At 43.0% G+C, this 23,665-nt stretch overlaps 1 protein-coding gene across 5 annotated transcripts in view; it reads left to right on the forward strand.

Moving 5' to 3' along the window:
• tns1b (tensin 1b) overlaps positions 1-23,665 on the forward strand; it is a 271,361-nt gene that overhangs the window by 82,931 nt on the left and 164,765 nt on the right. For all 5 annotated transcript variants that reach the window (XM_080785765.1, XM_080785767.1, XM_080785771.1 and 2 more), the window contains exon 3: positions 2,592-2,629. In XM_080785765.1, the coding sequence (XP_080641891.1) occupies positions 2,592-2,629 (38 nt within the window). The remainder of the gene's footprint in view (positions 1-2,591; positions 2,630-23,665) is intronic.

The raw sequence follows: 23,665 nt of genomic DNA on the forward strand, positions 1-23,665 counted from the left end.
TCAGATCCTCGTCTGGGCTGTGTTTTCATTCTCCGTCCTTTGTTGGGGGGGAGGGTCTGCTCTGAGTCGTTGGTCCAGGTGCTCTCCCCTGTTGACCCCCATTTGTAGACCCAGTGGGAGTCTGGTCCGAGGGCCTGGGGCGGGGAAGGCCAGGGCAGCCATACAACCCCAACAAACATTGGAACATCATTGAAAAATGCAGCTTCTCCCATCCTGCTCGATTTACATGTTTTTCCTTATTTGGCTGGCTCCTTTCAACACAACATGAATACAAATCCCACTTGTGTGAAGCCACTTTAAAGTTCCTGTCCTCTCTCCGCGAGTGAGGAGTGTGACCCTTTCAAGTTCATTCAAGTTCTTTGATTGGGATTAAAAAGTTAATTTTTGTTATCCAAATCTGGAGTTGTGACTTAAAATAATTTGCGTAGTGTCTGTGTGTCACTAGACTTCGTTTTGTTGTGTCTGCACTCTGCAATAACAATGTGCCACAGCGAAGGAGGGAAATGTGTCAATCGTATCGTTTTGTCTGAATCTTCGATGGATAAACATCTATCTAAACACTTCATGGCTATGTGGTCCTATATGGTGACTCAGAATCTTGAATGTGGGTTTTGCTGGAGTCATCATGTTTTAACAGTGGTCTAGACAGAGAGAGCAGCACAGCTGTTGTTACCCCGCTTTCATTGGTAGGTCCAAGTTTGCACAGAAAGATAATGTATTCCGCCATTGAAACAACAAAGAAAATGATACTGGGTGTCACAGGGTGACACAGAACTGGTCATTTCCATTTTATGGACATTCCTTAAACGAGCACTTCACCAATTTTCAGTCTCATCTTTACATAATTACGCAATTCCCTTCTAATTTGTATGGCTTTTTTGCCATTATTCGATAAGGTACAGGAATGTGACAGGAAGAGGGGAGAGAGATAGGGGGGGGAAGACATGCAGCAAAGGCCGACGGGCTCGGGACTCGGACCCGCGGCATGCCGTCAGGCTGGATTACCGACCTATGTGCCTGGACCGCTCAGCCGCGGCCCAGGCCAGCCTTTCTATTCCTGGAAAATTAGCATGCTGAAATAGAAGCCATTGTTCTTGCATTGATAACTCAAGAAAAACATTTTTGAAATGATCAAACCTGCCTAGCAATGATGTCACTGGAAGGCAGGCCGGTTTCTGAACGGTCCACGGCCTTCTTCTGTGACAGGCTGGCATCTTATAATGAGCATTATTGAGGAGAGGACCAATTATAGAGCACCAAAGTCTGACATCAATATCGTTAGAGGGCGCATTATTTGCATTATAATCCACATAGGGGGATTTTAGATTGCCTCATAATAAGAACTGTGTTTGAAAAATAAACATGTCATCCCGGCCGTTTCACTCCTATAGATATGAATAATCAACTGAAAACGCTAATGTTACTGCTGCTGAATTAGTTACATTTTCGCTAGAAACAGACTGTATCAGTGACTGCCTGTCGTAAACGATACAGGGCCAACTCCCTGACAATATAGCAGTTTGTTTATTTTTGGACCACAATGCTTACATGAGACGATTTTAAGATGACCCCATGTCATTCTCCATAGAGAAATTACTTATGTGAACCAGGGCATGGGCGAGTGACGTCAGGACTCTATGAAGATGGGTTGAAAATGGCCTAAGGGATCCTTTAACCACTTACATCGCCGCATCCGTATTCTGGGGAAAACGTCAGCATATCTCCGAGCTTACGGCACGTTGCAACGCGGCATGTTGTGAGCTTATAGATCGACTTTTCCCAGCATAGATATTTAATGAAGGGTGAAAATGGAACAGACACTAGTATAGAGTCCCGAGGGACTCGGTTCAACAACACACAGGTTTTAAGTGGTTACGTGACATAGCATTTTACTGAAGAAGCCATTTGGATCAGCCGTAGGGCAGATGGATCTGTGCACACTGCAGCAGAATGATGAATCAGACCGTTGATACAGAGCCAATAACCCCACAGCAATAAACCTGGGCTAGAAGCATGTTTTTACTTAAGTAATAGCAACAAGATGCCACAATATGGGAATGCTCAGTTACAAGTAAAAGTCCCGCATTCACAATTTGACTTGAGTAAAAGTAGAAAAGCATTTGCATCAAACGATATAGGTAAAAGTATCAACATCTTAAAAGAAAAAGAAGCTGATCTAAGCTTGCTTCGTCTCATGCATGTTTAGGATTTATAATAAATTAGTTACTAAAGCTGTCAAATGATTGTAGTTAAAAGTCCTACTGACTCAGATACAGTATGTAGTGAAGTAGAAGTAAAGTTACTTTCCTCCACTGACAGAGCCACTATCCCAGGAGCACCAAGCGTACCTCTGGGCAGCCTGCAGTGCACGGAGCAGATGATATTTGACTTTGACCACAGAACAAACACACTGTGGAATTTGAATGGAGCGCATGCATTTTCATAACCCCTCATCAACTGCTCAATGTCACGCTTCATTATGCATGGACGTGTTTTAATTTAATAATATTAAAATGTGAAGTCAAATGTCAATATCTTTTTAGTCATGAACTCACATGTTTCCTCTCTTTTGTTTCTCTCCCTACCTCTAGTGTGTCGAGTAGTCTGCCACAAGAAATGTGAAGTCAAGGTAAGACCGAGTGCATTATAATACTAAATTCACACACTCATGAAACTGTTGTCTAAAAGCTGACATAGATTAGGCTTTCATGACAGACCCAATTGGCTGAAATGGTATTTGAAAATCTGCTTAGTCATGGTTTCTGGACCATGCATGGATGGGATCCTAATGGCTTCTGATGGGTACACCTGCAGGATGAAGTGGCAGTGTTGTAAGCTGCAGTCTGATGAATAAAACATGTGGTTGCAGTCGGGTGGAACTCTTATATCTCCTTATTTCACTCTTGATCGCCTTTTTTAAATGAATGCCCTCATACGGCAGTGTTGTGCTCAAGTAGCGAAACTAGCTGATCTAAAAGCTCATAATAAGTTGCGGTGGGAGCTTGTAGATCGGCTATTTTTGCTATTTTTAGAAATGTGTTGAATTGGTTAATTAGCGTCTCTGTCTATTTTATACAAATTGAACCAATTGAAAGGTGTTAAGATGAATTCGTGACTAAATAATAACAACACATTGGATCCATTGACAACACCATTCCTGAACAGTAATGGTTTTGGACATACAGTACAAGGTGTCCACAATGTGTCCCGCCGACTGTAGCGCTATGTTGATACTGTAGTGTACATCTAGCAGTAGCTGGAGCTACTACTCTCCGTACTCTTCCATTAAACCTGCTTGGTCAGGGGAGATACTAATATCACTGCATGCATTAGTCTCGTCCCTCTCAGCATTAGATTTGTTTCTGCAATGTCCCGCCCCATATTTGCATACTGGGCCCTGGTTGATTATAGCCTGGTTCCAGATTAATCTGGTTGGCTCGTCACCACTTCAGCTGTGAAGTCCTCCCACAATTGAGAGGGGCCAGACTTAATCAGCATGGGGAAATATGCATTGCAAAGGCAGATGAAGGCGGCCTATGCGAGGCTAAGGCACTACTACTACATGTCAACCAGTAGACGTCCTATGCAACAGGGTATATTTCTTAAATGCTGTCGTTGACAACTATACCTGACATTATCTTTACTAGACCGGTGCCGTGCTACTTGCAAGTTGCAAGTACCCGTCTGTCTGTGACCCCCTTTTTTATGGAGTTCTGTGTGATGCATGCCCAAATGTGGAGTCCAGGCTAGTCTAGCCTATAGTTTATGAGTCATATTGATAACACTCATGGTGAGTGACGATCGGTCAGTCCCTTCTCGAGAGACGCTGGTGACAGACTCACTCACTCAATGTATACATACAGTATACATACAGTCTATCTACTGCATACAGTAGATAGACTGCTGTAGAGTCGGTAACGATGGAAGTTGGAGACCCATGCCAAATATGCCTTATCTCAATGTGTCGTCATGGAATCTACAGGTGAGGGCACAATTAGGTCCATTGCCCAGGGCCTTTTGTGGCAGGTTCTGGACAACCGTGTATCCGACCGACTCAAGGCCGGGCACTGTGGTCGTGTGTCAAATTTGAAGTTGGTGGGGCGAACGGTTCTCGAGTTACGTGGATTACAGACGTGTTGTCGGACTAATGACTGTAGGACTGTTGGTATGTCTAATCAACGTACTGTATTCACCCCACGGGCAAGTGCCTTTGACAGCAGACTGATTACACCACATCGCGGTACCCACACTGTAAATAATTTGGTGTTCATATATTTGAACGGGTAAGGACTAGTTATATTAATGCATAGATGAGGTGCTCTAAATGTGAATCATCTGTTTCAGTTCATGGGTTTTGAAAGAGGATGTTCTCAATTCTCATAGCAGTGTTAATGAGAAATTGGCAGCAGCATTTTGTTTAATAGTTGACGGTTCTTCGGATTCTTGTGTTATGCCCTTGTTTTAACTCGCTCCACCCTGTGGAAATGAAGGAATGTAGAATTGCTGCAAAAAAGTCAAACGCTATCATGCAGACTGTTAGGACATATCCCCAAGGAGACAGGGTTGGCAAACAGTGAGAGAGAGGAAATGATAAACTCTCCCTTTAAAATGCATGGGAGCTTATCAAGAGGAAATATTATGTTTAGATGGAGTGAGCTGTGTGTGTGTGTGTGTGTGTGTGTGTGTGTGTGTGTGTGTGTGTGTGTGTGTGTGTGTGTGTGTGTGTGTGTGTGTGTGTGTGTGTGTGTGTGTGTGTGTGTGTGTGTGTGTGTGTGTGTGTGTGTGTGTGTGTGTGTGTGTGTGTGTGTGTGTGTGTGTGTGTGTGTGTGTGTGTGTGTGTGTGTGTGTGTGTGTGTGTGTGTGTGTGTGTGTGTGTGTACACGCGCGCACGCGTGATTATACTTACAAGAATAGTATAGATTTTGAGAAATAGACATTGTGATGACATGTGTGTGCGTGTGTTGGGGTGGGTGGGTTCCGCATACAAAAATAAAAAGAAGAATCTCTAAACAAGTGCACAGTGTCCTAGAATGTGTTTAGATTGGATGAACTCTTACGTCTCAGAGATCAGCGCTCTGCCTAAAAATAAAAAGTCCTCTGCTAAGGGTCACCCACTTGCCCACAATCTCGTTTTGGAACTTAAGAGACGATGGGCGTGTGATTTGTTATAATCCTTTAGTGTCGTGAGAGTGTACAAATTGGAACCAAATGGAGCCAAAAAGGACCCTTGCTTTCGGGCGTATATGTCAGACAACAGTTAGAATGGAGTTATTTATTATTTTTCCCACCTTGAAGACGTGCACATTTGCAGGCAAGCATATGTTATGTATATGAACGCGCATGCACATGCACATGCACGCACGTACGCACGCATGCACACACACACACACACACACACACACACACACACACACACACACACACACACACACACACACACACACACACACACACACACACACACAGCCTTCATCTGGTAGCCATTATTTAAATGGTCCTAAGTTGCCAGCTTTGCCCTCTCCCCTCCAATCGACTCACAACTCAGGAAATGCCATGGGTGCAGGGCAGACTGGAAGGGATTTGTAACTCTGAGAGTGTACAAATAGAACCAAAATAGACCCATAGGTGGATTTGTATGTATGTACACTCTCAGAGTCAAGTGAAATTAGTTCACTGATCTCTGTTGGTCTCCACTCACATGACCTTTCTTGGTTCTGTGGTTGTCATGTTTTTTATATAATCAGAAAAAGCTCTTGCACATAATGTGGACGCTCAGTGGTGGAAACTAAAGCAACTAAGTGCATTTACTTAAGTACTGTACTTCAGTACACATTTGAGGTTTTGGTTTTTTTACTTTACTTGAGTACTTTCAATTCTACTACATCTCAGAGGCAAATATTATTTTACTTTTACTTCACTACATTTTTTGCCAGCCAAGTCTATGGACTTTAATGTAAAGCCTAAGACATCACGTGGCCAATATAAATACATCTTGTCACTGTTTTATAAAATTACTAGTTTTATATAATATCAAACTGCATTCGTGGAGGACGATGAGAACAGTGTCAGACGGCCACAGTGGGTGCTCATCATCACTTCACACAAGTGGGATTTGTATTCATGGTGTGTTGTGTTGAAAGGAGCCAGCCACTAAGTGCTAAATGCTAAGATATTGTCCCCCGTCCTGATGTAAACACCATGTGAAAATTGGTCAAATTGGTCAAATGTAGCAAAAATACCAAATATACAAGATTTCAAGCTCAACCCCATTGTCAGTTTAAAGCGTTGTGAGATTGTAGATCAGTTATAAATATGGTCACGATATGTTACCATTATGTATTGCAGTCAGTCAGTCAGTCAGTGCCGTCGATTAACATAAAACACCAGAATAAATAAAATAGGAAAAAAAAAGTGTACGAGAACTTCTGTCACCTAGCTCCCTTCCATCCCTTCCTTCCCCTCATCTTTCCTCAAAACATCGATATCCATGTCTTTAAAACATGACGTGATGAACCAAGGCGTGCATCTCTCACGCTTGTCCAAGACAATTGAACTCCAATGAAATCCAGGGTCGGTTTGACGGTGCGAGAGCAGAAACTTGGAACGGAGAAACTGTATGAAATCACTACTCGACTCATATATTCTCCCGTTATTTATGTTAAAAAAATGACTCTCTATCCCCCCATCCGCCCTCCCCATCCCCACCCCTTTTTTTCTCCTTCTAAAATCAGAGAGGCATTTCCTTTCCCAAACATTTCTCGCGTACGTGTCATATTTTTTGGCAGGATGTAATTCACTCACAGCACCAACAAAAAATAAAAAATAAAACATATGAACGTGACAAGGGTGAGCTGGATCCCTATTGCTGTCAATCAGGCTTGTGTGGCTGGTGATACCAGTGGTTCTTAAAGTGGGGTTCGGGGACCCCCAGGGATCCTTGTAGGGGTTCCTGGGGGTCCCCAGTAAATAAAAGCAAATTCATGATTTATACGTTGGTTATTCAAATACAATCTACAAGCTGGTAGATCGCTGGTAGAACATCTTTGAAGAAAATATGAAAATGTTTTAATAATTTATAATAATAAAATGTATCTTCAATCTTTTGTTACGAGGTCTCCGGCACAAAATCCTTTCCGATTGGGGGCCGTGCCCAAATGCGTATAAAGGTGGGTATCCTTGACATGAAAAGGTTTGAGAACCAGATATACGGTGCGTTTTCATGAATTATTCATGTCGGGAATCAGACTTCTGCCGCCGATGTTGAATGTTAGGAATCCGACTCTTGATAATAAGTCAAGCTGTGACATTTTCCACGCCGTCTCGCTACAGCTATACGTCTCTGTCTAATATCTAGATAAGACCAGCGGCTTGGCCGCGGTGGAACCCAGCCACTGCAAACAAATGGTCACACTGTAAAAATCAATCACTGTGCAAATGTAACGGGGTTAGGGTTAAACATGGGAGGAAACGTGTATGTAACGATAGTGTGTGTGTGTGTGTGTGTGTGTGTGTGTGTGTGTGTGTGTGTGTGTGTGTGTGTGTGTGTGTGTGTGTGTGTGTGTGTGTGTGTGTGTGTGTGTGTGTGTGTGTGTGTGTGTGTGTGTGTGTGTGTGTGTGTGTGTGTGTGTGTGTGTGTGTGTGTGTGTGTGGACCCTTACGGGTCATTTTGGTTACACTCAAATGTGTGTCCGTGTCGTGTCCGTTGCATGTGTGTGTGTGTGCACGACGTGCACAATGCATGCATGAGTCACGCAGTGAGAGAGTGTGTGAGAATGTGTCTGTGTACAGATCTGTCCCCTCGGCTGCGTGTTTGTTCACAGATGGTTGGGAAGGTGCTAGATGTCTTGTCGTAGAATTTCCCCCCTGGTCGATGACAGGACCATGACAGGGCAGGGTCACGGGCCACCGCGGTGACATCATATTCAACAACATTCTTTTTTTTCTTTTAACCCAATAAGCGGTATAGAGCCAGACAAAGGTGACAGCAATATTTTTTTTGTTTCATGGTGCGTTGAAACAATAATCCTGCCAAATCCTGAAGCTCAGTTCTTGAGAATTGGTATCGTGTGTGTGTGTGTGTGTGTGTGTGTGTGTGTGTGTGTGTGTGTGTGTGTGAGCCACCGGGCGGCGGTGGCTCAGGCGTAGAGTGGCTCAATGCTAATCGCAAGGTTGCCAGTTCGAACCCTGTGGGCTCCCCCAGAGTTAGTGTCGAAGTGTCCTTGAGCAAGACACTGAACCCCTAATTGCTCCTGATGTGCTGGTTGGTAAAGGGCAAAGGCTCTATATAAATGCACCGTTTGCAGATTTGACCATAGCGCTGGGCAAATATATCGAAGCCCAAACATTTAGAACCACCCACCGATTTATTCTAGCTAATGTCGGTTAATGGCTTTAAAACAGGGTGTTTGATAGTTTTGATTTATCAACAATTCAACACAAAAAAATTGATTAGCTTTCTTTTATTGACTAAATGGACAATTTCTCTGATTAACCACATGAACCCTATATTATACTTTGTTGTACGGTGTTGTGCAAATAGCAAAACAATAGCCGATCTACAAGCTTTGAATCCATTCCAAACAGAAAGTGCATTGACCTGCATTGATTGAACAGTCACATGGTACTAAAACAAGGCGACCTTTACATACTCGTATGTTGCCCCCGTTCACATTTCCACTTTCTGCTCTCAAATTCATCACCCTCCTGGAGAGGAAGAGGCCGTGTTTGTGGGAATCTGCCAGACATAGGGCTGTGAAAACATTGGGGTAAGGTGAAACTCCGGGCTGGCCAAGAGCCCTGTGTCTGCTGATGCTAGATTTAGTCTCGCACATATTCGTCTACAGTAGGAGTCATTCTAGATGTTTTTCATCAGTGCTTCTTCAACTTCGTAGGCATATAGCGATAAGATATATTATGTTACCTGTAAGACGCCTGAGGGCGAGAAGCAAAAGGGCGAGGTTGCATGCACTGGCCATATATGGAGCATGTCTTGAGTGTACAGGGTTTGATGAGGTCAGATCAACATATGGAATGTCAGAACAGGTCAGCTCTATATGGAGATCTAAGGGTGTTGAGTGTACAGCGTTTGATGAGGGCCCAGGTAGGGCCGGGCCTTCATTTTCGGGCCTGTTGAGAACTCTAGCTGCCGGGCGCGGCCGCACAAATAACTTTGGGGCAGGCCCGTCTATAGAGTTTAAATGGACGGGTATCAGATGGGGAAGGATCAACATATGGAATGTCAGAACATATGTTTTTACTTTTATTTAACTTCTATTTTCTTCCTTGAAGCTTGAACAAGATTTGTTGTTATCAAAGATATATAATGATTTTACTTGTTTTTACATCTTGGCAGGCTAATTCCACAGCTACAAGTTCCTCGTAGCCTGCGATGACGGAATCACTTCATACTGATCATTTTGGCCGTTCAACGGTGTTACTTTGGACGCTGTGTGTGCCAGCTGCTTGGTCTAGACTCTAGAGACTGTGGGATTGGGCCCAGTTTGAATTCCAATTGCTAAAGTAACTCATAGTGGGAGGCAATGGCAATGCTTTTGGCAGGGTTGAAGCCTTCAGTGATACAAATTGTTTCCTAATATTTGCTTATAGTTACTGTAAGTCAGTCAGTAGTTCAAAGTACTTTCACAAACATGGATATACAGAATGATACATGCAATAAACCAAGTACATTATTATAACGATAAAGGACATTAAAGGACCTTACCAGTGTTAAAAAAATGCAGGTTTAGCCCATTGACTATGACGACTAGGACTGAAATGAAGTTCCCTACTGATTGAATGCTAGAGGCCTTACCTCTAGCGCCACCATTAGGCCACTATTTCCACTTGCACACAGCATATCTCAAAATGGGGTAGGGCTAGGGATCGCAATGAAACTCGCTGCTTCCCAGAACACTGGAATTGTGATCTTCTAGAATCTTGATCATGCTATTCGAGGGAATCAGTGTAGGAAAAAAGGGGACCAAGTACAGACTCCGTTTAAGTGTTTAGGCATCACCCCGATCCAGGTCAGGGGTGAGTTAGAATTGGATGGACTGGCGTGGTTATAGCAGTGGTGGAAGTACATTTACTTAAGTACTGTACTTCCAGTACAAGTTTGAGGTATTTTCACTTCATGTATTATGTATTTAGTATTTCCCAATTTCAGTACTTTTACTTCTACTCCACTCCATTCTACTACTAGTTACTTTGTAGATTTTGATATTACAAAACATACATTAACCATTTCAGCCCTATATACATTTGCAAATAGCCGACCCACAAGCCTACAATCGTGAGCTTGTAGCTCTTCTAAGGATTCGTATATATTTGAAAACTTGTGAAATGGAACATTCTGCATAATGAGTACTTTTGCTTTTGGTACTTTTAATACAAGTACATTTTGATACGAATACTTTTGTACTTTTACTTATAGTAACTCTGGACTCTGGAGTATTTCTATATTGCAGTATTGATACTTTTACTTAAGTAAAACATGCGGGCACTTTTTCCACCACTGGGTACTAGAGCAGTGTGTGTAGACGGAAATCACTGTGTGTTCCTGTTAATGAGCAGCCAGGCCTGAGAAAGCACCGTCGAAGCACGGGGAGAAAGTAACAACAATGTTGAGGTACTTTAATTGAGTTCATTGTTTTTACTCCACCACAATAATTTGACAGGTTTAGTTACTAGTTAAGTTGCTGATTTGGATTTGTAATACAATACAATACTCATAATGCGTTTGCTAGTTTTACTTTAAGTTTTTTTTTAAAAGTGCTTCTTCCACCACTAATATAGCCACTATAGCCAGTGTTTGTAGACGGAAACGTCAGTGTTGTTTTTCTGTTAATGAGCAGCGAGGCCTGAGAAAGTACATGAACACCGGCCTTTTTCTACTCCTTCTCTAGTTTTCCCTCCCGTTCCTTCATTCTCCCCTCTGCCGTGATGAAGTATGTTGTTTTAATTTCACCCGTCAACCCGACCCATAAATTCTTGCAACATACATATTTTTGAAACAGCAAATGAAAAATAAAAGAATAAAAAAATGTTTTGCATTTCTCTTGACACAGCCTGGATTCAGAAGGAGAGCTGTGCTCTATTCGTTGTGTCACATTTTGATTTCCAATTCCTTCGCAAATACAATGCATAATGCTAATCTTAGGTGGCATGTTATTATAGGAAACATCAAACTATAATTCACTGAATGAATGAATGTCTGAAACACAGTTGTAGCTCCTCATTGCCTGCACCAATCGCTCAGACTTTTCACACAGGCATTGACCATAATATTACGGATGTCACAAAGCCCTTTTTTTATTTAACAAAATGATTAATTAATAATTACTTAATTTTTTACTTACATGGGAAAACGTGCAAACCTCACACCCCTGCCCCCTAGCGACACCTGCATCACAGGCCACCGTTCTCTGTGTTACCCCACTGTCATGCTTCCTCTGCTAAAGCCGCAACACAACGAACAGTGGCCTATACAATTTGGTGCCTGTCATTCAAAATCCCTATAGGGTTGCGTAAACACCTGCCAATGCCTGCCAGTGTTGTCTGTACTGTGCACACACCGTCCAGGGTGCTGCTGCCATGTCAAAACCAACTCTGGGCTGTGTGCCGTGTGCGTGCGTGTGTGTCTCAGCCAGTTAATATTCACTTTGTGCCCTTCCAAAGCTCATCTGTTAACAATTCCCTCCCTAACAATAACGTCATCTATTACATCTCATTACCCACACTGTACATAATTTGGTGTTCATATATTAGAACAGGTAAGGACTAGTTTCACAAATTCTGAAAAAAACCTTTATCAAAATGAGCAGATCTACAACCTCACAATCAATACGTTGTGAGCTTATCTATCTTCTAAGTTTTGAGAAAGGTCGAATAGGGCTTATGTGGTTATAGCTTTGATTAGCCCCATCATCCTTTTTGGATTCGATATGGTGACAGACACGAGGCTGTTCCTTTGGACCGTGCCCGAGACACACAGTCAGACATACAGTGATTCCATGATTCCATTAATAGATATACGATTATTACATTTCCAAGATTGTATTGTGTTGCACCATCAAAATGTACTGTGTGTACATCTTGTGTCAGCGCTGGCCCTGTTCTTGAAAACATGTACTGTATTCCCTTCACATTGATAACTGAGTGCTCTCACGCACCATGCAGCGAGCTGCAGCTCATGGCTGACATGCCCTTACCATGGGAGGTGGAAACACAACACAAACATTGAAGTATTCTTATGGGACATATCAATTATTCCTATGGGAAGTGTCTACATTTTAAAACCACACGGCTCACAGAGATGAGGATCAATGAGGATGGAATGAAAACTATTTCGAAGCATTTGTTTGTTCAGGGGCGACTGTTTGTACAGGGGCTTCTGGCAATTAGTGATAAGTTATGAATGTTTATAAGTTATGGATGTCCCGATCACATTTTTTTTACTCCTGATCCGATTTGATTTTGAGCATCGGCCGATACCGATTTTTCCCGATCCAATATTTATATGTTATAGAACACGTTTATGCCATATCACAATAGTACAATATGCCAAATCACAGACAATTTCCAGTCTAATATCATGATATGGATATAATATTGATACTAGTGATGTCCCAATCCCGTTTTTTGGCTCCCGATCCGATTCCAATCATTTGAAAATGACCGATCGGGACAACCCTAATTACAATGAGATTGAGCTAACAGTTTTGTTTCTCTATGTGTAAACAGGGACTCTCTCTCAGACCCCATGTATTTCCAAGATAACACTCAGAAAGGTCGTTATTTTCAGCGCGAAATTCCCCACAATATGAAATGTGTTTTATATGTTTTATTTTGACTGTTACGGTAATCAAAGAGGGTGGCTTTACCGTGATTATTGGCACTTCGGTGATGCTTGCAGGACTCTGCTTTGCCTTGTTCTTGAATGTATCACTGTCATGCCAACAATCACGGTAACGCACAGTGCACACCCTCAAGTGTAATATTGCTTACAAAAATTGGCCTTGTTTCGAAAACTAAACATGTCACTTCATCATCACGTTATAATCACGCTCGGGCTCGGCATTCATGACACAAACAGCCGCAGGTTGGGGAATCTCTGACTCTCTAAATCAACATCTCAAGGTGGATTTGACATGCTCCAGTTCAGGATATGGCCTTTAAGGCCATTTGTAATCCATAACCTCACCCTACCATTACCCTAGGCAGGACGTTTTGGGATGGAACTGCATGCCTTCTAAAGTTTAAACAAGGTCACCGTGCAGATATATGCTCTCACAAATGGCTACTGTTATGCACGTTTCTGACATTTCGGACCCCTCCTGTGCAGATTAAAAACACTCGGTGGCCCAGTGAGGGAAACAAGGCATACCATCTACTCCTTGTTATTTACTGCCTCCATGTCGTTCACACATCCAGACACCTGTATCCACACGCGAGAGGTGCTTTTTTTTTAAAGGGTGCGTCAAGTTTCTGGCTGGCTGGGCTTACTCATCTGGGGAGCAGAGCCGGGATTTATTTGCTATGGCTAGTTACAGTAGCGGTCTGGTAGCCGCTTCACACACAAAGCCTACTTCCTCTATCGTTTCAGACAAAAGGAGGTCAGCCAAAACAAGATGCAGCATTCTGTGGCTTTACATAGACCATTCCATGATACCTTGCAAAAGTAGCCTCCGGATGTAGTCTGGTGTAGTGGGATATTAATAATACATTGCAAGGTGTGTTTAAAAAAAAAGAAAGAAAGAAAAGAAAATGATGATGAAAACTTAAACACACCATTTTTGGGGGAAACAATGTGCACATATTATATTGGAAATATCCCCAAAGATATGTATGTAATTGGCCACCGATCCCCATCTGACAATATGTTGTTCCAGGGACGTTCACTCTGAAAGAATCTATATTCAAAGATTTGTGCCACATTGTCACAATTTTTCAAAAATAGCAGATCTACAGTACAAGCTGAGCTTGTAGATCTGCTATTTTTCAATAGCTAAAGTATAACATAACGCCCAGAATGGGTGAAGTTAAAAAAAAGAAAACTGTCCACCACTGGGTATAGCAGCAGCTGTCAGGGTCGTTTGGCCGGCTCCCTTCTTGCGTACCGTTCTGGCGACTTACCTCGAATACCAAACGTTGCCACTGGGGCAGATTTATCACAGGGTTCTGTAATTGGAAAGCTGCGCTGTCGCTGGGAAGTACCAGCAAAGCTTTTTTCCCCCCATCTTCTGGAGTTGGCCCGAGTCAGGCCTTCATTCTGGCATGAGAGACGGAGCGGACATAAGATGTCAGTTTTCTGCTTACAATGGCAGACGGAAGAGCTCTGAAGGACGGGCGCCAGAGGTTGTTCTGACTCGTTCACTGAAAAATCCCTGAGTGTTAATAATATAGTCTATAGTAGTTCTCAAACGTTTTCGTGTCAAGGACCCTCCAAATGTGTGTGTGTGTGTTTGCTGCGTACCCCCCCCCACACACACACACACGCAAGATTTGTGTGAAATATTATTCAAAATCTTCCAAACATTTTCAAAAATATCATTCTATTTTTGAAAATGATTGTGAGACTGTATTAACACACGCCAAGGAAGGGGCACAGTGTCCCATGCAGTCCCACGGGGTTGTTATTAGGTACTAAAAGGGGGGGGGGGATATGTAGACTATATTTTGTTAACTGAACTAACTAAAATGAAAACAAAAATAAACAATGCAAAAAAACAACCAAAAGTAACGCTACCTAAAACGTAATAGAATTGCAAATAATCATAGTTTTTGGTTTGTTTGTTTTTTTCCACCATGATATCTGATGCCATGCATTCTTTGATCGTATACCTTTTTTTTTAAATTCTATAAATCTAGGCTTTCCTTGAGCTATAGAACCCATAAGGGTCCATTAGGTTGCATTTGTACACTCTCAGAGTTATACAGACCCATAAGGGTCCATTAGGTTGCATTTGTACACTCTCAGAGTTATACAGACCTGTAATGGTTCATTAGGTTGCATTTGTACACTCTCAGAGTTATACAGACCCGTAATGGTTCATTAGGTTGCATTTGTACACTCTCAGAGTTATACAGACCCGTAATGGTTCATTAGGTTGCATTTGTACACTCTCAGAGTTATACAGACCTGTAATGGTTCATTAGGTTGCATTTGTACACTCTCAGAGTTATACAGACCCGTAATGGTTCATTAGGTTGCATTTGTACACTCTCAGAGTTATACAGACCTGTAATGGTTCATTAGGTTGCATGTGTACACTCTCAGTTATACAGACCTGTACGTGTCCATTTGGACGCCCGTGGTCCCCGGACCCAACGTTGAGAAACAGTGGTCTAGAACAGGGCTTTTCAACCCTTTTCATATCAAGGCCCATTATTCATTGGGCATTTGAGCCACAGACCACCATTTGATGAGATTTAGCCTCCCAGCCCCAAATCTTTGAATATTTTGTTATCGTTGAATACGATTCTGTCCACAATTCCATGCTGTATTGATGTGGTACCATAGATAGGAGAGATAACAGGCAAATGTTGATCGAAATATAAATTATTCTACATCCTCTAATCATTGTGTAGACCTCTTGAGAGTGTAAGGGAGGGTCCATTTGGTTTCACGCTCTCAAGAGTTATGTAAGGGATAATATCTGGTTAGGTGGTCATTGTCAGGAGATAATTCACCGACAGGGCGTTTAACCACCGAGGCGAGGCCGAGGGGGTTAATCACCCTGAAGGTGAATTATATCCCGAATTATATCCCGACATTATATCTCTTTTGGGTTTTATAAAAAAGCAATGCTTTTGCACACCTACATGCGACAGGTCAGGTGCGTCTCTTTTGGGTTTTGACCTGAAACAACGGTTGGGGACGACTGGTCTAGACAACATTATCTTGTCGTGACTCAGGGCCGTGGTTTTCTTGAGCAGCATCGCAGGGGAATGACTAGAGATAGCATGAGATACCGCTGTTCTTTTTATAGCCCTCCCAGTGTACAGTACAGTATGAGCCATTGCATAACCTCATCCTATGAAGTTCTCAAAGAGGTCGGCATGGAATTGAATCCCAGTAACAACATTAACTACTTCCTTCCTTTTTTTCTGTGTGACGGTGACCCCGCTGAGAGCGAGGCGAATGGGGAGAAACGTGTTGGGGGCGGGGGGGGGGGGGGGGGGGGGGGTGTAGAGGAGAGGCTAACTGCTGTGGAGAAAACACCATGTGCAGAATGGGAAGCAGTGTTGATTTCGTCGTCTAAAACTATGATGAGAAATGGTCGTCGACTACCTTCTTTCACTGACGAAAGCTAAATAAAAACTAACTAATACTAAATATATTGACAATTTCATCAACAAATAAAAACTAGACTGACATGTTAGGGAGGGATTACTGAAGTTAAAGTCAAGTTTGGTTTTGTGCAGGTGTCACTCTCCAAAAATAGGCAATACAAGCTCATGTGTTGCAGAGTGACAAGGTGTGATCTTGTAGATCTGCCTACTTTCGGCACACAGCTGAGTGTAAATCAGATATTTCAACACCATCTCGGCCTGCCAAAATACATTTCTGTCAACTAAATCAACTGTAGAGTTGGTCGACTAAAATCATATGGTATTTAGTCAACTAAAACTAGACTGAGACTAAAACATTTTGTTTTACTCAAAAGACTATGACTAAAACTAAATCAAAATATGCTGTCAAAATCAACACTGTACTGTAGTTCTCAGATACTGAGTTACATCACCTAATCAACATGAGCTAGACTTTAATATATTAGCGGCCCTCACTTCACACAGGTGTGATTTCTTTGTCTCCTACCAGACTGGTTGAAATAAAACAGGTTGAGAATGAGAATCACTGAATTAAACTATACTGGGACCCCAATCTACACTGTAAACTCCTATATTAGTATTCATCTAAGTCCATTTTTTTAGACTTACAGACCTGTTAGGGTCCAATTTTAGTTCCATTTGTAGGCTACACTCTTAGAGTTACAGACCTGTGCTGTGTGTGAGGGTCCAATTTTGGTTCCTTTTGTACACTCTCAGAGTTACAGACCCATAAGGGTCCATTTTGACCACTTGCTGTCCCCACACCTGGCGCTGAGAGCCGTTGATTCAGGGGCAAAAAAGAAGAAAAGAACTGGCCACTGGCTGTGAACTGAAGACAATTGAATTAGCAGTCACAGGGTAGGTCGCACACTACGCACTGTGCCCTGGTCCCCATGCTGACGTGCTTACCGGTACTCAATGTCCCAAACTCAATGGTCAACAGCCTCATCATCATAATCATTATCAGCACAGGATACATCATACAGTAAGGCCTCTGTTCTGAGGGGTCCTTATCGAATTAGGGACGATGGCCTTGTCTGGGTAATGGCCTGTGATAATCCAGACCATCTCCGGGGTTGACAGAGGTCTCTAAATATTCACTGTCATAGACGTCACTGTCACTGACGACGGACTGAAACAGCTACATCTCAGAGCAAGTTGCACGTTACTTAGCTTACAGATTTAGATTATTCATAATTAATCAAACTTCTTATTTAAAAATCACACCCGTGTGAACTGAGTGGTGCAACTCCCCCCCCCCCCCCACTCTCTCTCTCTCATTAGCAGGCAACAGTGCAGCACTATCCCTCTCTCTGTTTCTGGCACAACAGCGCCCCTACTGGTACTCATAGTCATATACTGGTGCTCATTAACGTCACATAGATAGGTGAACAACACATATGTGAACACGGACACTGTTCCTTGGAGTGGTTGCACCACTCAAAAATAGCAAGCTCACAATGCGTCGCAATCCTACAATAAATGTGCCACGTCTCTGTCTGTCTGCGTGTGTGTGTGTGTGTACGGTTGTAATGCACGTAACTCGAGTACCGTTTGTCCCAGCGACTTCACATTCGACACACGCGTTCCACACCCCCACAGGGAGTGCAGCTCCCGGCACTGCCAATGGGCCAATGGGCCTAATCAGCCTAAATCCCCTCACCTCTGCAATTTCCAGCCTCTGGCTCTGCCAGTGGGCCTAATGAGGTCAATTCCTCTCACCTGTGCAATGTCCAGCCTCTGCCTCAGCCAATTGATTGCACTCTTCAGACAACAGGCAGACAAACAAATACAGAGATCTCCATCCATGTGGGACACAGACATGACAACGGGTATTGATACTACAGAGATCTCCATATACAGTATGGGCACAAAGGGGACACAGATAGTTAGAACGGGTGCTATGACAAGTAGACAAGGGGTATTATTAGGTTCCCAAGTTGCATCATTCCCAAGTAGGTCGGTAGCTGACGGGCACGTACAGGTCTAGTGATCAATAACATGACGTATATTATGAATCTGAAATGAATACTTTTACTTTAGTTACTTTCAAGTATATTCTGATGGTAATCGTTTTGTACACTGACATAAGTAAGATTTTGAAAGCAGGACTTTTGTAGTATTTGTACACTGTGATATTGTTACTTTTACAAACTGTAAATAAATGTGTACTTCTTCCACCACTGGACTTTAGTCAGCTGTTGGCAGCACATCATCTTTTTTTTCAATTTAAACTGTGATGATGATGAATGAATGCCCTATTTTATGTAAGGGATAATATCTGGCTAGGTGGTCATTGTCGGGAGATAATTCACCGACAGGGCGTTTAACCACAGAGGCAAAGCCGTGGTGTTTAAACTCCCTGAAGGTCCTGCTTCGTCTATTTCTCGCTCAAATGTTTTCAAAAACATTCTTGAGAGCAATGTTTAGCTGTAAATGACATTGTGTGTCACTAGTGTCTGTGTGTTTACATGGCTGTCATGTTGGAATTTGGGTTTGATTAGGCAGAGGTCTGTTATACAGCGGAGCGGTCATTATCAACACATAACTCACCGCTGAATTCAGCGATTGACCAATCAGAATCAAGCATTGTACCAAGCCATGTAATAAACTTTCTTAAAGTCTGTGGCTGGTCTGGCCACATAACAAGTTAGGTGGTTAGATGGGTTGGCCGTATAGGCTACGTGCATTTTGAGAGGATTTAAATGATCAATCAAAAGTGCTCTGGCTTGGATCAATGCATGGAACTAACGTAATATACTTTAAGTTGGGATTTGTTGCATTACAACATGTTGTGCCCTTCTCACGACACGCAGTGACCCACCAGAATACTGTAGTACTGCGGTCCAGTTTGTGTTGTGTCGTCCAGTAGTCCAGGGAAACACTGAAGTAGATCGTCCTCTGTGCTTGAACTCTGTTTATTAGTCATAGCAGATTACCCAAAGTGTTGATCTGCTGTCTGAAAGCCCAGAGAGATAAATAATCAATGCACATGTCACGCAGGCACACCACGAGACTTGTACTCCCGGAGTGTGAACATGTGGCTCTCAAACACAAACACACACACACACACACACACACACATGGGAGTGCACACAAGCACACAAGCACGTGGGCTCCTGAACCTCAACTAAACAAGGTCTCAACAGAGAGCTTTGTAGAGACGCCAGTAATGACGTTGTTTTTGACTGAAAATCCAGTTGAAAACGCGTCAGTTGTAGCGGCTGATACACCAATTTAACCGTGGCGCATGGCCATGTATTTAGTAACTGTGTGACAGACAGCACCACGTGCACTGCATGGATACAGTGGAGAAAACAAACAGAAACGCCCAACATTTGACACGATGCAGTAATCGAGAGTCACTGGAAGGAATGTCTGTCAACAGCGGGCCAAGCTGTGAGGAAAAGGAACGGAGTATGCAAAATGAGGGACAGGTATTTGTGCAACAAAGGAAATGAACAAATACTACACCAAAGCTATATGACACATACCTAATAGTATTATGCCACTCAACTGCCTTTATACTCTCGGAATGTGAGTATTTATCAACGGAGGGGTTGCTGAGCATGTTTGCAATCATGCCCCGCCCTGCTGCACATTCATACGTAACCTGTCCTGCACACCTGTTCACAGCCATGATGGGGCTGTCCAGTGTGACTGCAGTCTTAATACTTGTGTAACTCTACCAGATGGTGCTTTGTTTGTGTTATTCATCCTTGCCTCAACCCCCCCCCCCCCCCCCCTCCCTTTCCTGGAGTGTTTCCTATCCTAATTTCAGTACTTGTACTTGTACTCCACTGCATCTCGAATACAAATATTGTACTTTTACTCCACTTACAATTATTTGAAAACTTTAATCCCTAGTTACTTTGTCGATTTTGATTATTATTATTACAAAACATGTCATACAGTAACCACTTCAGCCCCTTGTTTATGCTGTACATGAAGTTGAAATGGGACATTCTGCATAGTGAATACTTTGGTACTTTGAGTACATTTTGATGCCAAAACAGTTTTTACTCAAGTAAATGTTGAATTCCGGCACAGATTCCCTGGCATGAGGAGCTCCTCATGGGCGTCAGTGACATTTCACCGGGCACAGGGGAATAACGGCTGGTCCTATGCTCCATTCTACTGCGTGTTGGGAAAGCCTGAGTCAGACTCATGAGACAGGACCTCACCCAAACAACCATGTCTGTCTTCTCTCTCTCTCTCTCTCTCTCTCTCTCTCTCTCTCTCTCTCTCTCTCTCTCACTTAGTATAAAAACATTTGCGACAAGTAGCAACAACTTTTTCAAATATATCTTTCTGCTTCGACAGTGATTAGTCAGTAGAGTTAGGAAGGTGGGCAGCAAGCAACTTCAAGTGGCTTATGGTTCTTACATTTCAGCCGAGAACAAACAAATATTATGAAACAATCACTGTACTGTACATGACTCCATATAGCATCATATAATTATGGACTATAAATACTGCATGTTTTCAAGCCGTACTGGAAGTGATAATGTGAGGTGGGGAGTGGAATCAGTCCCCAGAGCCAAAATTCCATAACCCCCCTCAAACCCCTTCCAACACCGGCCCTCAAACCCCTTCCAACACCGGTGTAGTACTCCCGGTGAGTACTACATGGTATGCATGTTAGCAAACTGAGCTACTGTAACATTACTTATGAACGACCCCCCTCACGCACACACACACACACACACACACACACACATCACCCACCCCTCAACCCTCACCATCCACTACACCCCCCCCCCCCCCCCCCCAAACACACACACTGGCACTGTCAGTGATGATTACAGGCAGCAGCCACAGGAATCGTGAAGGTAATAAAAGCCAGGACGCAGGAAACAGGCCAGACTTTGAACATATTAGCCGAGAACATGCGTAGATATTTTACCACTTGCCTTATACCTACCTACCCACTGATCTGCTACTGTACATACTGTACATAACTACTGCACCTACCAGTGAATCTACTGTCTCTACTAACCTCTCTACCTACAGTACACATGCACCTACCCATCCACATAATACATGCATAGATTGCATACATACATTGCATGCATACATAAGTGTATGTATGTATGTACTTGGTTAAAATGGGTGGGGTTTAAAAAAAGGCAAAAGCTTGCTCTGGTGCACTGGCCTAAAAGTGGGTCCTTAAAAACTGCTAAAACGTCTGAAATGTATGTATGTAGGTGGGTATGTATGTATGTGTGTAGTATTTTAAAAGGGGGGGCTTTTTAGTAAAAAGCCCAGCCCATAAAACCTTCCTAAATTTAAAACAAATCCAAAATAAGGTTACCAGTGAAGGGCAAAATGCCTATTCACTGGGGACTATGCAAGGCAGAGGCGTCCACCCCCCTGAGTCCAAGTTAAGCTAGACCGCATACCTAAACCAATGTCCGAAATGTCTTCTAAAACCCAAGGGTAAAATGGATATAAAAATAGACAGTAATAAAACCACCTAAAACCATAAAGGAGTAAAAGTTCACAGCAAGGCCTGGAAACCATTTATTGATGGGACAGATAAAAGAACAGAAAGAGATAAAAATCAACTTCTTTCATTAAGACCAGTGGGTGTTACAGTTAGTAATTTTTTAATCCATCTGTGCTCCATGAGTTTCCGCTGTCCACTGGTCCATCGGACTCCACATTCCAGACCTGAAATGATGAGGTTAGCGATAGAATGGGATTGAAAGTGTGTGTATAGGGTTGTGTTTATGTCTGCTCGTTTGATGTGATATAAGTGTTGTTTGAGTCGTGTTTCTAGTGTGTGTCCGGTTTCTCCTATGTAGTGTTTATGACATTGTGTGCAGGTGATGATGTAGACTATGTTGGGTGTGGTCAGAGACAGAGGGTCCGTAATGGGGAGGAAGTGTGACTATGGGGGTTGTTGATGAATTTGCGGGGTTTGAAATGGAGTGTATGTGGCTGTGGGGGCTTGGGAGGTAAAGTGGAAAATTTGGAATGCACAAGGAGGTCTCCCAGGTTCTTGTTCCTTCTAAGTGCTGAAATGACTTGATGTGCTTGTAATGGGGGGTAGGATTGTTGTGTAGTGGTGAAATTTTGTTTAAATTTGTGGTGAAGTGGTTGGAGTGTATGTGAAAATGTGGTTATGAATGGGAGTAATGTTTTAATTGTAGAGGAGCCGATGGCCTGGATGGTGAGAGAAGAAGAGTTGGAGGAGGGAAGACATAGAGGAGAGGGTAATGTGCGGGCCCCGTCCAGGTCCGTCCCTGTCCCTGCGCTAGAGAGGGGCCTCCGATCCGGGTGCATGCTCTGAGGTGGCTGGGGAAGAAAGCTGGGATTGAGGTTAGGGTTAGAATTGGGGATGAGAGGGTTAGGGGTAGGAGGCAGAGTGTTGGTGGAGAGTGACTGGGTGGGGGAGAGAGAGGCCAGGGCATTGTTCCTGATGGTACGTAAAAGTCTTTTACTATAACCTCTCCTTCGGAGGACTGTAAAGAGTGTGTGTGTGGCCTGATTGAAGTGTTCCCTATTGGATGAAATCCTGAAAAACCGAATGATTTGTGATTTGATGATGCCTGCAAAAGTGTGCTTTGGGTGGTAACTGTGTTTGTGGAGTAGTGCGTGTGTGTCTGTGTCCTTAAAATATATTTTTGTCAGTAGTCGTTTATGTGTCTGGTCTATTGTATGAAAAAATACGGTGGTGTCCAGGAAGTTAATCTCTGTTGGATGAATTATGTGTTTGATGGTTATGGAAGCATGGTGTGTGTTCAAAATCTGTAAAAAGTTATCAAACTGTTGTAAGGTGTGTGGCCAGAGCCCTATGATGTCATCTAAGAATCTGAAATACATGGTGGGTTGTAGTGGACACTTTGCCAAGGCCTCTCTCTCCCACTCACTCATGTAAATGTTGGCATAAGCGGGTGCAAATTTCTTGCCCATAGCTGTGCCCTCTATCTGTAAATAGTGTTTGTTATTAAATGTGAAATCATTGCAATTGAGACTAAGTTCTAATAGTTGTAAAATGGCATTGTCTGGTCTAGTGTTGTCCGGGTGTGTCTGGAAGAGGTTTCTAACTGCCTGTAAACCAGTGGCTGTATGTATGTTAGTGTAAAGGCTGTCAATGTCTATGGTGAAAATGTATGTGTGTGGTGGCACAGCTATGGGCTTGATTTTTTCCAGGAAATCATATGTGTCTCTTAAATAACTGGCGTGTATGGTGGAGAGGGGGTTGAGGAAGTGGTCTATATATTGTGCTATGTGGTAGGACTCACTGCTGCAGTCTGATACTATGGGTCTGCCGGGAGGCACCTCGAAGGGAATAGTCCAAGTCTGAGGATCCTTGTGGATCTTGGGT

Source organism: Protomyctophum bolini (genome assembly GCF_963924005.1).
Source record: "Protomyctophum bolini genome assembly, chromosome: 16".
Taxonomy (NCBI): domain Eukaryota; kingdom Metazoa; phylum Chordata; class Actinopteri; order Myctophiformes; family Myctophidae; genus Protomyctophum; species Protomyctophum bolini.